Raw genomic sequence first — 13,658 nt, 5'->3', positions numbered from 1 at the left:
CTTGGGTTCAATATATGTATGTAGACCAACCTGTACATGTACCCACTGTCTCTAAAATAAAAAGTTGAATTTTTAAAACATTAAAAATGAATAAATACAAAGAAAAGAAAAATGCCTTCCCAGCTGGGTGCACACGGAGCTGCAAAAACTGCCAGCTCATTCTGGTGCCCCCATCAAAGCAGAGGGGAGTGTGGTGAGTTCCTGAGAGCTCACCGTGTACGAACATTCTGGTGTCTGCTTCTCATCTGGGGATTTCTGAAGGATGGAGTAGCCCAGACCAGCAGAGCCTGAAGAGGTAGTGGTGGAATATGCCTAAAAAGAAGATGGGGTGACTTCTTACCCAACTCTGATCTCTGCACCCCTGGGTAGGAAGAGAAGAGATCCTCAGTCATTCTGGTGGGTCTATTAAGAAAACCACTGAGGTTAAGGAAAAGGCAGCGGCTGGGCCAGGTAAGGTAAACCTTACCCAGATAGTGGGCTTAGAACAAGGACCACTTTTAGGACCAGTCGTAGATACAGCTTTTCTTCTCTGGGGAACAACCATATCTGAGGAGTTCCACCCCCATATCTGAGGGGGCTGGATTTCACATCAGGAACAACCCTGACCACCAACTCGGTGGAGAGCTCCACATCAGTAGAGAATATATATCACCATCAGTTAGAAGCACATCAAACTAGGGTGAGGCCAAAATGATTACCCCCTCCTTTACATCTCTCCCCTTCCCAATCCTGAGGCTGAGAAGTGTGATAAAAAGGCATCTCAGAATTGGACTATCCCCACCCTTCTCTAAGGTGTTGGTGCCGGAGGAGCAGAGAAAGAGTTCTCTAAACCCTCACCCCTCCCAGCACTCCCACTACAATCTAGCCGGTAATGGTGGAGCAGGATGCTTTAAAACAGACACGATGTTGGAGCTTGAAACAGGACTGTAGTGACCTTTAATAATCTAAATACTCTATAATGACTTAACTGTTAAGGATAGAGAAAAGAGTTTATAAGACCACAGATGAAAGCAGCGTTTAGGAAAACTAAGCCACTTGGAGTTAAAAGCCCCTTAAACTGAGAATCCTCTATAAACTCGTTACATTTGGATAATATATATCATTTGTAGAACGACGTTGGTTTTTCTAATTTTTTAATGTATTTCAATAGGTTTTGAGGGAATGGATGGTGTTTGGTTACATGAGAAAGTTCTTTACTGGTGATTTCTGAGATTTGGTGCACCCGTCACCTGAGCAGTGTACATTGTACCCAATGTGTAGTTTTTTATTCCTCACCCCCTCCCACCCTTTCCCCTGAGTTTCCAAAGTCCATTGTATCATTCTTATGCTTTCACATCCTCAAAGCTTAGCTCCCACTTATGAGTGAGAACATGTTCTGTTTTCCACTCCTGAGTTATTTCACTTAGAATAATGGTCTCCAATCCCATCCAGGTTGCTGTGAATGCCATTACTCACAGAACGGCATTGTTTTTAATCTGTATATAATAACGGGTAGCTTTAGGTTGTAAGCTCCACACCTTTCCATGCCCTTCCACCCTGCCCTTCTGGTCACACTAAAACATCTAGAACCTTCTCAGTAATGACTCTGAGACCTGGGAGAGACTAGGGTGATAGCATCACATCACTATTACACTCCATGAGGCAAATTTGGACCATCCTCCCAGATCTGTCATTTCAACACCTGTTTATTGAGCATCTACTATTTGCCAGGAGCTATAATAGGTGCTGTGGATACAATGATAACTTGCAATAAAACAGACATGATTTTTGCCTTTCATTTCTCACATACTTGCCCTACAGACAGACAAGTAAATGGGCAAAACAGTGTAATGTGATGAATCTTGGGAGCGGTAGTGTACAACAAAAGCAAGTTTATATGGTTTGGCTCTGTGTCCCCAGACAAATCTCATGTTGAATTGTAATACTTAACGTTGGGAGAGGGACCTGGTGGGAGGTGACTGGATCATGAGGATGGATTTCCCCCATGCTATTCTCATAATAGTGAGTGACTTCAATGGCTTAAAAGTGTACTTCCCCCCGTCTCCACCCCCCACCCCGCCTCCACATGAAGAAGGTGCTTGCTTCCCCTTCACCTTCCACCATGATTGAAAGTTCCTGAGGCCTGTTAGCCATGCTTCCTGTACAGCCTGCAGAACTGGGAGTCAATTAAAACTCTTTTCTTCATAAATTACCCAGTCTCAGGTAGTTCTTTATAGCAGTGTGAAAACTGACTAATACACAAATACAACTGGACTCCCTCGGATCCCTTGTCTTCCATCTCAAATATTCTACCTTCCCTGACCCCATCCTTCTCCCCTTCCTTTCTCAGAGCAAGAGCTATTTCTACTCTTTTGGAGTTAACTCATCACCTGCAGATTTGATCCCATCTCCTCTTGCTTCCATTTGACTTTGGTGCGGCTATTATTCCCACTCCCTTTGTCTCCCTTTTATCTTCATTAGCACCTTCCTGTTCCCTAAAACTAAACTGACCTACTTTGAAAATAAAACTTTTCCTTTATTAGTAAATTAATAAATTAATTCAACCACTCATTCATTCATTCAATAAGCATTCGTTGAGGCCCCATTATATATCAGGCACTTTAGTTGGTACTAGATATTTAGGGGTGAACAAGACAAAAGTGGTCACTCCTCTGACCTATTTTATAATCTAGGGAGACAGATGGACCAAAAGAAAATCCTAACAAACAAGAATAAGCCAAGATATCAATAAAATAATCCCACATATTAAAAACTGATTAAGAAGTAAAGAATATCCATAGTAGATCAGCCAGGGAAGGCCTCTCACAGAGGAGGGATTTCAAGAGAGACTCACAAGGTGAGAAAGAGCCAGCCATGTGGGCAGCAAGGAGAAGAGGGTCTGGGGCAGATGGAATGTCATGTGCAAAGGCCCTGTGGCAAATAAGAGGCTGGCTTGTTGGTGGGACTGAGAAGAGGCCAGTGTGGGGAGCTTGGGAAGGTATGGCATGTAATGATGCTGGGGGGTGGCCAGGGACAGATCACACAAGCGCTTTGTAAGCCAAGATAAAGATTTGGATTTTACCTAAGTGAGATAGGAATCCTCTAAAAAGGATTTTAAGCAGAGGAAAGATATGATAAGATTGACTTACAAATGGGGTTATTTCCAGATAACTCATCCTAAATTCAAAATATTATAGGTCAAAAATGCATCTAATACACTCAACCTACCAAACAGCATAGCTTAGCCTCACCTACCTTAAACATGCTTAGAACACTTACATTCACCTACAATTGGACAAAATCATCTGGCAACACAGTACACTACAGAGTATCAGTTTTTCATCCTCATGATCTTGAGGATGAACAGGAGCTGCGGCTCACTGCCACTGACCAGCGTTGCAGGAGGGTGTCATACGGCATATCGCTAGTTGGGGAAGAGATCAAAACCCAAAATTCGAAGTACAGTTTCTACTGAATGTAATAATTGTCCTGTTTTGCCCAGGACAGTTCTGGTCTATTCCTATTATCCTGGTACAATTATCAATAATGCTCCTTTTCATTCTTGCAAGTGACTTGGTTTAGATGATAAATTATACGATCACCTGAAGGAGAGGGGCAAAGTATGAAAATAGGGAAACTAGGCTGGGCGCAGTGGCTCATGGCTGTAATCCCAGCACTTTGGGAGGCCGAGGCAGCGGATCATGAGGTCAGGAGATCAAGTGCATCCTGGCCAATATGGTGAAACTCCATCTCTACTAAAAATACAAAAATTAGCTGGGTGTGGTGGCAGGTGCCTGTAGTCCCACCTACTTGGGAGGCTGAGGCATGAGAATCGCTTGAACCCAGGAGGCGGAGGTTGCAGTGAGCCGAGACTGTGCCACTGCACTCCAGCCTGGCAACAGAGCGAGACTTCATCTCACAAAACAAAAGAAAGAAAGAAAAGAAAATGGGGAGACTAGTTAGATGGCTACCGCAGTACCCCAATGAGAAATGATATAGCCAGGAGCGTGAAGGTGTAAATGAGAGGAAGTCAATGGATTACAGATGAACTTTGGAAGTAGAATCACAAGACTGGCCAGCGGATTGGATGTGGGGCTAAAGTGAAGGGAAGCATCAACACATTCCCCTATCTGGTGTGAGGAACAGAGAGAATGGCCGTGTCATTAACTGAAATGGAGAAGCCTGGAGTGTGAAGAGTTCTGATGGGAAAACTCAAGTTCATTTCGGGACACATTAAGTTTGAGATATCTGGAAGCCAGCTATGTAGATATGTCAAGTAGCCAGTTGGATGTACAAACATGGAGCTCAGAAATGAGGTTTGCAGGTAGAGGTATAATTTTAAAATCCATCCACATATAAGTACTATTTAGACTTGTGAAAGAGAGCATAGCGAAATAAAGAATGGGGGCCCAGAGCCAAGTCTGAAGAACACAAGAGTTTGGGGAGATAAAAAAAAAAAAAGCCCAGCTAAGGAAATAAAGGAGAGCCGGGCGCTGTGGCTCACGCCTGTAATACCAGCACTTTGGGAGGCCGAGGCGGGTGGATCACCTGAGGTCAGGAGTTCGAGACCAGCGTGGCCAATAATATTTTTATTAGAAACCCCATCTCTAATAAAAATACAAAAAAAAATTAGCCAGGCGTGGTGGCGTGTGCCTATAATCCCAGCTACTCGGGGGGCTGAGGCAGGAGAATCGCTTGAACCCTGGAGACGGAGATTGCAGTGAGCCTAGATCGCGCCACTGCACTTCAGCCTGGTGACAGAGCGAGATTTCATCTCAAAAAAAAAAAAAAAAGGAAATAAAGGAGAACGGAGGTAGAGGGTAATATTATGCTACTTAGAGCTGATGAAGGAAAGAGTAGTATTATGAAGCCAAGAGACTAAATATATCAGGAAGGAAGGGGAGGGCAACAGCACTGAATGTTGCTCACAGGGCTACTGATATGAGAAGAGAGAGATGTTCATTATTTTTGGCAGCATGGAGGTCAGTGGTGACAAAGTTATTTTGCTGAAGTTGTGGGGACAGAAACCAGGCTGGAATGGGTTAACATATGATCAGAAGTGAAGAATGGTGTGTAGATGAGCAATACTTTCAACAAGTTTGACCTATTAAGAAGAAGAAGACAATGTGCAAGAGTGAAGAGTAATGTGGGTTGAAGTATAGGTTTTCAATGTGATAATCTAATTCAGAAAGCAACTACTGAGTGCCTGGACCCTGCTAGGCATTATGCATGCAATGATGAACAAGATATGGTGCCTGTTCTCAAACAAGTCAGGCATTTCCCCAAGCATAAGGGCTCACCTGGCCATTTAAACCAAGTGCTGGAGATCCAAGAAGAAGAAAGGGGTCTCCACTGCTGAACCTCTTGACCCTGTTCGGTGTATCACAGGTTCCGGAGTCAGATAAACCAGCCCGTAGTCCTGGCTCTGCAACTGTTACATGTGTGACCTTGGAGAAGGTCCTAAACACATACCTCTCTAAACCTCAGTTTATCCAGCTGAGAACATCAAAGCCCTCTCTGCAGCTTAAATCAGATATTTAAAGTATAGGGCACAGTCTTGCAACTGCAATTTAAAAAGGCAGCTATTCTAATTACTATTTGCTGACTTCCCATACCCCAGCAAAATTTGGACTGCCACCAGTGTGTGCTTCTGTTGAGGCTCTTACTAAACTGTGTTGTTTATCTACATATCTCACTTCCCCTTTAGGATAGGAAGTAGAATTTTATCTGAACTAAAAGCCAATGAGATGCTGGCCAGGTGCAGTGGCTCAGGCCTGTACTCTCAGAACTTTGGCCAGCTGAGGCCATGAGTTCAAGACCAGCCCGGCCAACATGGTGAAACCCCATCTCTACTAAAAACACAAAAGCCAGGTGTGGTGGCCCATGCCTGTAATCCCAGCTGCTCAGGAGGGTGAGGTGAGAGAATCACTTGAACCCAGGAGGCGGAGGTTGCAGTGAGCTGAGATCGCACCATTGCACTCCAGCCTGCTTGACAGGAGACTCTATCTCAAAAAAAAAAAAAAAAACCCAATGATAATAAAGATAAGGAAAACCAACAGGAGAGTCATTCCTTAGGTAAAATGAGCAGGACAAATTAAAAATTGAGTCAGAGGAAGCACAGGTGTTGATAAGAGATAAACCAGAGTCGCCCAGGCAGAGGGGCTCAGGCCTGTAATCCTAGCACTTTGGGAGGCCAAGGCAGCAGATCACGTGAGGCCAGGAGTTCAACACCAGCCTGGCCAACATGGCAAAACCTGGTCTCTACTAAAAATACAAAGATTAGCCGGGCATGGTGGTGCACACCTGTGGCCCCAGCTGCTCTGGAGGCTGAGGTGTGATAATTGCTTAAACCCAGGAGGCGGAGTTTGCAGTGAGCTGAGATGGTGCCACTGTACTCCAGCCTGGGCAAGAGAGAAAGATTCTGTCTCAAAAAATAAATAAATAAATAAATAAATAAACAAACCAGAGTCCAACATAGCAGTTTCTAGGACAGAACTCCTAGGATTAGGCTTCTCTAAGCAAGGTACCTTCTTTTTATTGAGACATGGTCTCACTCTGTCATACAGGCTGGAGTACAATGGAGTGATCATAGCTCACTGCAGCCTTGACCTCCTGGGCTCAAGCAGTACTCTAGCCTCAATCTCCCAAGTAGCTGGGAATACAGGCACATGCCACCATGCCTGGCTAATTTTTTGGGGGGTTTTAATAAAGATGAGGTTTCACTGTGTTGCCTAGGCTGGTCTTGAACTCCTGGGCAAGCGATCCTCCTGCCTCAGCCTCCCAAAGTGCTGGGATTACAGGCGTGAACCACTGCACTCAGCCCACAATGTACCTTCTCGATATGGAAAGAGGTCACTGGGGGACAAGGCCTAGAGGCAGAGAGTGGACAGGATGCAATGAATTGGGCAGTATAAAGTCTGTATACAGAGACACTGGAAACTGCAACAAAATAACCTGTGAGGCCCCGAAGAAGAAGTGGGGATTTGGGGGTAGAAGTCCCATCTGAGTTACAAAGGAGACTGATAGAAGGCTGCCCAGGGCTGTGCCAGAGCCATAACTCCAGCCACTCAGAAGCCCAGGATGATGGTCAGTGCTTTACCTGCTTAGGCTTACTCAGGAGGGGAAGCTGGGGCCGAAAATGACCAGAGAAGCTTGGCTTGGGTCATGTGAGGAGCCTGCATAGTTATAGACCAGCTGGGAGTCCTTGGGCCCCCCAGTCACAGGCTCATCTACCATGGTGCTGTTTATCTTCCATATGGCCTCAGATGACCATTCTTCCCACAAAGTCTGCCTCAATGTTCCCAGTTTCCATCAACAAATTCAATTTGACAAACATTTATTGAACACCTCTAGGTGCCCTATACCAGTTCCTGGGGACACCAAGCTCAGTGAACCTGTGTCCCTGTCTGGGGGGAGAAGTGTGTGGCTCACAGCCCAGTTGCCGGAGAGCAGAGGAGCAGGAAGCTCAGTCGTTCTTAGGCGTGCCGTCAGGTCTGAAGCGATCAGGGTCTTTGCCACTCCGGCCCCATTCCTCAGCTTTCTCATTGGACTTCGAGTCCTCCAATACAGTGCTGCTGTTTCCAAATAAATAATAGTCTAAAAATCCCTGAAGATAGACCCTGGTACTGCTGCAACCCAAAGAAAGGAGACAGGAGATTAATCTCTTGACTCACCTGAGATAGCTCCACCTGCTAACTCCCTCCTCTTCTCCCACCCAAGGAACGACTGAGAGGAGGCTGGAAAACTCATGGAAAGGGGAAGAAGGCTATCAATCTTCTTGGGCAAAGTCCTAAGTCCGCTGGTACTTTCTGTACTGTGCAACAGAGTGCTTTCCCTTTATTATTATTATTATTATTTTTTTTTTTTTTGTTTTGGAGACAGGGTCTCATTCTGTTGCCCAGGCTGGAGTGCAGTGGCTCGATCATGGGTCACTGCAGCCTCGACCTCCTGGGTTCAAGGGATCTCCCACTTCAGCCTCCTGAGTAGCTGGGACTACAGGTGCATGCCACCATGCCTGGCTAATTTCTTTTATTTTCTGTAGAGATAAGGGTCTTGCTATGTTACCCAGGCTGCTCTTAAATCCCTGGGCCCAAGAGATCCTCCCACCTTCCTCCCAAAGACTTGGAACTACAGGTGTGAGCCCCTGAACCCGGCCCCTGCAACAGTGTGCTTTCCAGACCTCTCCTCGGTTCTTACTTTCCCTTTGTGGGTGAAAGGAGACATGTCCTCACCAGCCTTGCTCTGGCTCTGCCAGCCACCCAGACCCCAGGAGTATGTGGAGGAGGAGAAAGAGCCACAGGTTCTCCTGACTCTCAAGACAGATAGGCACTGCTGGCCTGTCACTGGAGTCCCCAGGAATCTGTGTTACCTGATCAGTTTAGCAGCCCAGACACCCCCAGGTCCTCTTTCGGCAGCATCATAGTTTCCCTGAGCATAGAAATATCTCTTTGAATTCTGGTGACTGGATGTCAACACATTCCAATAGGCTCTACCCAAGTCCCCAGCCCCTGGAAAGAAAAAAAAAAAAATGACAAAAATGAACCTAGTGCCATACTGGAGAAATGTAGAAATGATCATTTTCCACTGATTTCCAGATTTTGACCCTTGACAAAATAATCCTTTGAAATCATACATACAGATAAACATTACTTCCTGTGAACAGCTTTCCTGAGTAACTGTAAGGAAGGTGCTTTTCCATGGATTACATTGAATTGAATTGGTTGGCAGCTGTCATGCCCTAGGCTACATCTTACATGGGTCTGTGTGTGCTGTGTACAAAGAGGGAACGCTCATGTGAGGAATGTCACAATGGAGAGTAGTACTACAGATGTAAGATCCAGGGACATTACAAGGGACATGGAGGGGGCTGCACATCTACCATAGCCCATAAGAAAAAATACATCCTTACCAGCTGACTGAGGACAACTAGGACTTGAATAAATCTGACTGTTATGGGCATAAATGGCACAGGAAAGCCGAGGGAATGGGCAGTACGTGATGAGGTGGAATGACCTGAGAGAGCTTCATAGGACCTGGATAATCAGATTTATCATGAAGGGTATGAATGTAAATGTTCAACTCTCTGCCCCGACAATTAAGTTTCAGTTTCCACATTCTTCAATTGGGGGGATTCATACCTACCTCCCTGGTAGACTAAATGAGAAGATAAAATGAAGTAACACACACAAAATGCCTAGCATATTGGAATACTTGATGCAAGTTGGATTCCTTTTCCTATTAGTGAAGGGCAGTGGTGACAATAAGATACCACTATACACCCAACAGAATGACAAAAATTGTTTAAACTGACAATATACACTGTGGGCAAAAATGTGGAACAACTGGAACTCTCATAATTGTTTTGGATTTTGTTTTTGTTTTGTTCAGTCAGGATCTCCCTTTGTGACCCAGGCTGGAGTGCAGTGGTGTGATAAAGGCTTTCTGCAGGCTCGACCTCCTGGGCTCAAGTGATCCCCCCATCTCAGCCTCCTGAGTAGCTGGGACTACAGGCACCTGATAACACACCCAGCTAATTTTTTTTTTTTTTTTTTTTTTTTTTTGGTAGAGATGGGGGTCTCACTTTGTTGCTGAGGCTGGTCTCAAACTCCTGGCCTCAAGTGATCCTCCTGCCTTAGCCTCCCAAAGTGCTGGGATTACGAGTGTGAGCCTCATGCCCAGCTCTCATAATTGTTCATGGAAGTGTAAATTGGTACAATTTTGGGAAACTGCTGGTATCTACAAAAGTTAAATTGACACGACTCTACCTTATGACTCTACACTTCCATTCCTAAGTGTATACCTACAACAGAAATGAGGACTTATGTAAACCAAAGTACATGTACACCAATGTTTATTGCAGGTTTATCCATAATAGCCCAAAACTTTAAAAAGCCTAATTATCCAATAACATAGGATAGATAAATAAACGGTGATATCAGTATACAATGGAATACTATGCAGCAATGAAAAAGAACAAAACATTAATACACATGACAAATGTTGCCATGTATATTAATATGTCATAATGTTGAGTTAAACAAAGCCAGATACAAAAGACATATTCTGTACAATTTCTTTTATTCAAAGATCAAAGACAGGGACACTAATCAATAATGATAGAGGTAAGAATAGGAGTTACCTTTTGTGAGGGTTGTTAACTGGAAGAGGGCATGAGAGACCCTTCCAAGGTGCGTGAAATGTTTGACATCTTGATCTGATGGTGTAATACGGATGTTTGTATGTGTAAAAAGCTCATCAAGCTATACAGTGTACTATATGTAAGTTATATATCATTTTAAAGTTTTTTAAAAGATTAGTGGAAAAATAGATGTTTGAAACAGGTCTAAGCCAGGAAGAGCTATAGAAAGTGTCTATCAGTGCCTGTGTTGTTCAATCAATAAATATTTTTGAGTTCTGCTGTGGTTTACGTGTTACTGAGTTCTTTAAACCAACTCACTTGGAAAAAAGAAAAGCTGTGATAAATAGTTTTAATTGTTACTTACGTACTGTGTTCTAAGGGATATTTCTCACTAACTTCATGTATTATTTTGTGTCTGTAATTTTGTCAAATAGTTTATCTCTGGCATGGCATAATGACTGTCCTTTCTCTGATGCATGCTTTATGTTCATTCTATGTTTTCCAGATTGACTAGCAAGAGTTTTCTCCAAGCACCTGACAGATTCTGTCACTGGGTGGCAGAAAAACCCAAGACAGTTGTTCTCATTGGTATTGTGCTGAAAGTAATATGGGGAGTTTTTCAAATGCTATTCCTAGTCCCAATTCAATTTTAAGATTCTGACTCAGTAACTATGAGAAGAGGCTCAGGAATGCACTTTTTAAACAAACACACCCAGCCGATTTAAATGCTGGTGAACCATACAACAAATTCTGAAACACAATGACTTAAGGAAAAAGATATTTTATACTATGTGCAGAAACACTTAGCACATGCTACTAAAACTTTTTAAAAACGATTTAGAGAATATCATTTTTAAAAGCACAAAATACAGAAAAAATGAAAATTTGTAAAATTTCAATTGAAAAATTACAAAAAATTCAACTACAAAATTAATAACAACACATGAAGTTCAAAGTGTTGCAAAACCTGACAACAAAGTTTTCCCATTTTAACAGCTAATCAGTAACATTCATTTCCCTTCCAGAATGGCAGAAGTCAGTTTCCCAGCCGTATCTCAGCCCTCCTGTGGCTAATCAGTAGAAATTTGCTCTTTTTATTTATTTATAAGTTAGGGCTTAATTTTCATAAGCTCTGCATCCCAAGCATTGGCTATTTGCTTGGGAACAGGATGGGATTTCTCTGTGCAAGCACTTATTATTCCACTCTCTCCTAGGCATGTCTCAATCCTGGAGTATAATTGTGAACTCAGTATGTTCCCAGAGGTGGATGAGCTAAATAAACATCATGCCCTGAGAAATCTGCCATCTGTAAATTTCCACAGTGGGAGATCACCCCCTGGAAGTCTTTATCCTTCTGCACTCTACACCAACAGTACAGGCTAGGCCCAAAGCACCTTTAACCACTCGTCTGGAAACCCCAAGGGAGGGTGATAAATTAGACCAGCCTAGAAGAAGAAAGATACAGAAACCCACACTCCTGCTCTGACCTCTGTGTGGCTTCTCTAAGGAGCACTCATATCCAGTGAGTATGTGGCCCCTGCTCAGAATGAATGCTGGGTATGTGCCCTCCATCCTCCAGAGTTCTTACCTTGGAGAGCCTCCTTGAAAAACGAAAACCAGTTTTCACTGGTGACTCCCATGACCAAGGAGCAGAAAACAATGCCTGTGAAAAGCCTCATTGTGCTGAAGAGAAAGAAAGAGAGGGGCAGAGAATCGTAAATAAAACACAGATCTATGTTTTCAGGACTGAACTTCTTTCTTTCCTTTTTTTCTTTCTTACTTTTTCTTTCTTTCTCTTTCTTTCTCCTTTTTTTCTTTCTTTTTCTTTCTTTCTTTTTTTCTTTCTTTCTCTCTCTCTTTCTTTCTTTCTTTCTTTCTTCCCTTTCTTTCTTCCCTTTCTTTCTTTCTTTTTTTTTTTTTCTGTTGCCCAGGCTAAAGTGCACTGATACGATTAAGGCTCACTGCAGCCCCGACCTTCTGGGCTCAAGTGATCCTCCCACCTCAGCCTCCTGAGTAGCAAGGACTACAAACGTGCACCATCACATTCAGCTAATTTTTTTTTTTTTTTTTTGTAAAGACAAGGTCTCACTATGTTTGGCCCAGGCTAGTCTCGAACTCCTGGCCTCAAACAATCTTCCCACCTCAGCCTTCCAAAGGGTTACAGGCATGAGCCACTGCGCCAGCCAAAGGACTGAATTTGAAAGACTAATTCCCTGTTTCCATTTGTTTGTATTAGAATCACAACTGCATGAAAGATTGAAATGGGTTTTAAGAAGAAATATAAACCCTTAATTCTCAGCCCAGATCCCTAGAAAGAATAAGAGAATTCCAACGTGTTATTTGGTCTGTGGTCAATTTGTCACCTGATAAAGCAGACTAAAGTCAATCAAGAAGCATTTCCTGAGTTCCTACTCTCCTCAGCACTGACCTTATAATGAGGTAGAAAATACAGTTTCTCTCCAACTGAAATTTGCCAATTATGTGAGAAAAGGATCTCAAAAGAGTCAAATAAGAGAAATTACTCCTTGGAAGAAACCTCACCTGTGGACCTTTCTCCAGTTGAAATTTCAGTAAAAGCAAAGCTGCTGGTACCTTCTGGCCATGGAGCTATAGTTGGTATCTCTGCTGGCTTTGGCATTAACGGGAGAACGGTTTTAAATCCAACAACCCACCTTGCCAAAGTCCTTTTTGCTCAATTCTTTGGGTATTTTAAAAATTAGCATATTGGGTAATAGTGTTTCCTTATCCAGAAGCAGTTTTCCAAATTGGGTCATCAAGGTATTTATTTTCTGGCAGTGTTTCTTAATTGCCACTTTTCCCTCTTTTTAGTTTCCTGTATCATAGAAGAGTATTCACAAAATCCAGTGTGGGAAGACAGAGGTCTTTCTCCACTTTCTTCTCTTTGTGTCTTTCCATTCTTACCTGTTTGGTAGGAGGTCTTCCCAAAAAATTGCACATAGATGTTACGTTGTAGGAAGTGATCAACATTATTAGCAAAGGAGATGTTTGCTTGTCTCTTGTGAGTTCTCTCTAAAGAATGTAAGGACAGAACAAGCAAGACTTGACTGTACCAGTGGGAGGAGGTAATGATTCTGGGAGAATACAAGGACATGAATAACACCAGAAGATCAAGGGTGAAGGTCTTCGAGGCATAAAATCTCTTTTTTCATACAAATATGTATTATTCTGTACTTTCATTTAAGCTTACTAACTATTTATTGGAAGTCTTTCCATATCAGGCTTGCTTTTTTTTTTTTTTTTTTTTTAACAGCTACACAGTATTTCATTGTATGGATGGACCATAATTTATACAATATAAATGGCTGTTTGACAGCTATTAACCTTTTGATATTGCAAATAATGATGAATTTATTAACCTTGGACATATGTCTCTTGCACATGTACAAATATATCTCTAAGATAAATTCCTACATAAGAAACTCCATGGTGAAAAAGTATCAGATTTTATAAATTATTTGTTTGTTTGTTTGAGACAGAGTCTCACTCTGTCTCCCAGGCTGGAGTGCGGTGGTGTGGTCTC

The 13,658-nt window shown here is 42.9% G+C and overlaps 1 protein-coding gene across 3 annotated transcripts; it reads right to left on the bottom strand.

The window, feature by feature from the left end:
- Positions 1-7,298: 7,298 nt before the first annotated feature.
- On the bottom strand, positions 7,299-12,803 carry SAA4 (serum amyloid A4, constitutive). 3 transcript variants are annotated; one of them, XM_077963142.1, is made up of 5 exons: positions 12,659-12,802; positions 11,706-11,800; positions 8,348-8,486; positions 7,653-7,792; positions 7,299-7,553 (listed from the first exon to the last, which is right to left on the bottom strand). In XM_077963142.1, the coding sequence occupies exons 2-5, from the start codon at positions 11,794-11,796 to the stop codon at positions 7,300-7,302; spliced, it is 624 nt and encodes a 207-aa protein (XP_077819268.1). In that variant the 5' UTR covers positions 11,797-11,800; positions 12,659-12,802; the 3' UTR covers position 7,299. The 3 variants fall into 3 exon arrangements, with proteins under 3 accessions (XP_077819268.1, XP_001086019.2, XP_002799662.2); XM_001086019.4 differs by lacking the exon at positions 7,653-7,792 and having other exon boundaries at positions 7,299-7,607; positions 12,659-12,803; XM_002799616.4 differs by lacking the exon at positions 7,653-7,792.
- Positions 12,804-13,658: the final 855 nt, after the last annotated feature.

Source organism: Macaca mulatta, chromosome 14, assembly GCF_049350105.2.
Source record: "Macaca mulatta isolate MMU2019108-1 chromosome 14, T2T-MMU8v2.0, whole genome shotgun sequence".
In the NCBI taxonomy this organism is placed as follows: Eukaryota; Metazoa; Chordata; class Mammalia; order Primates; family Cercopithecidae; genus Macaca; species Macaca mulatta.
Note: the sequence above shows the minus strand (reverse complement) of the source record. Positions and strands in the feature narration are given on the sequence as shown.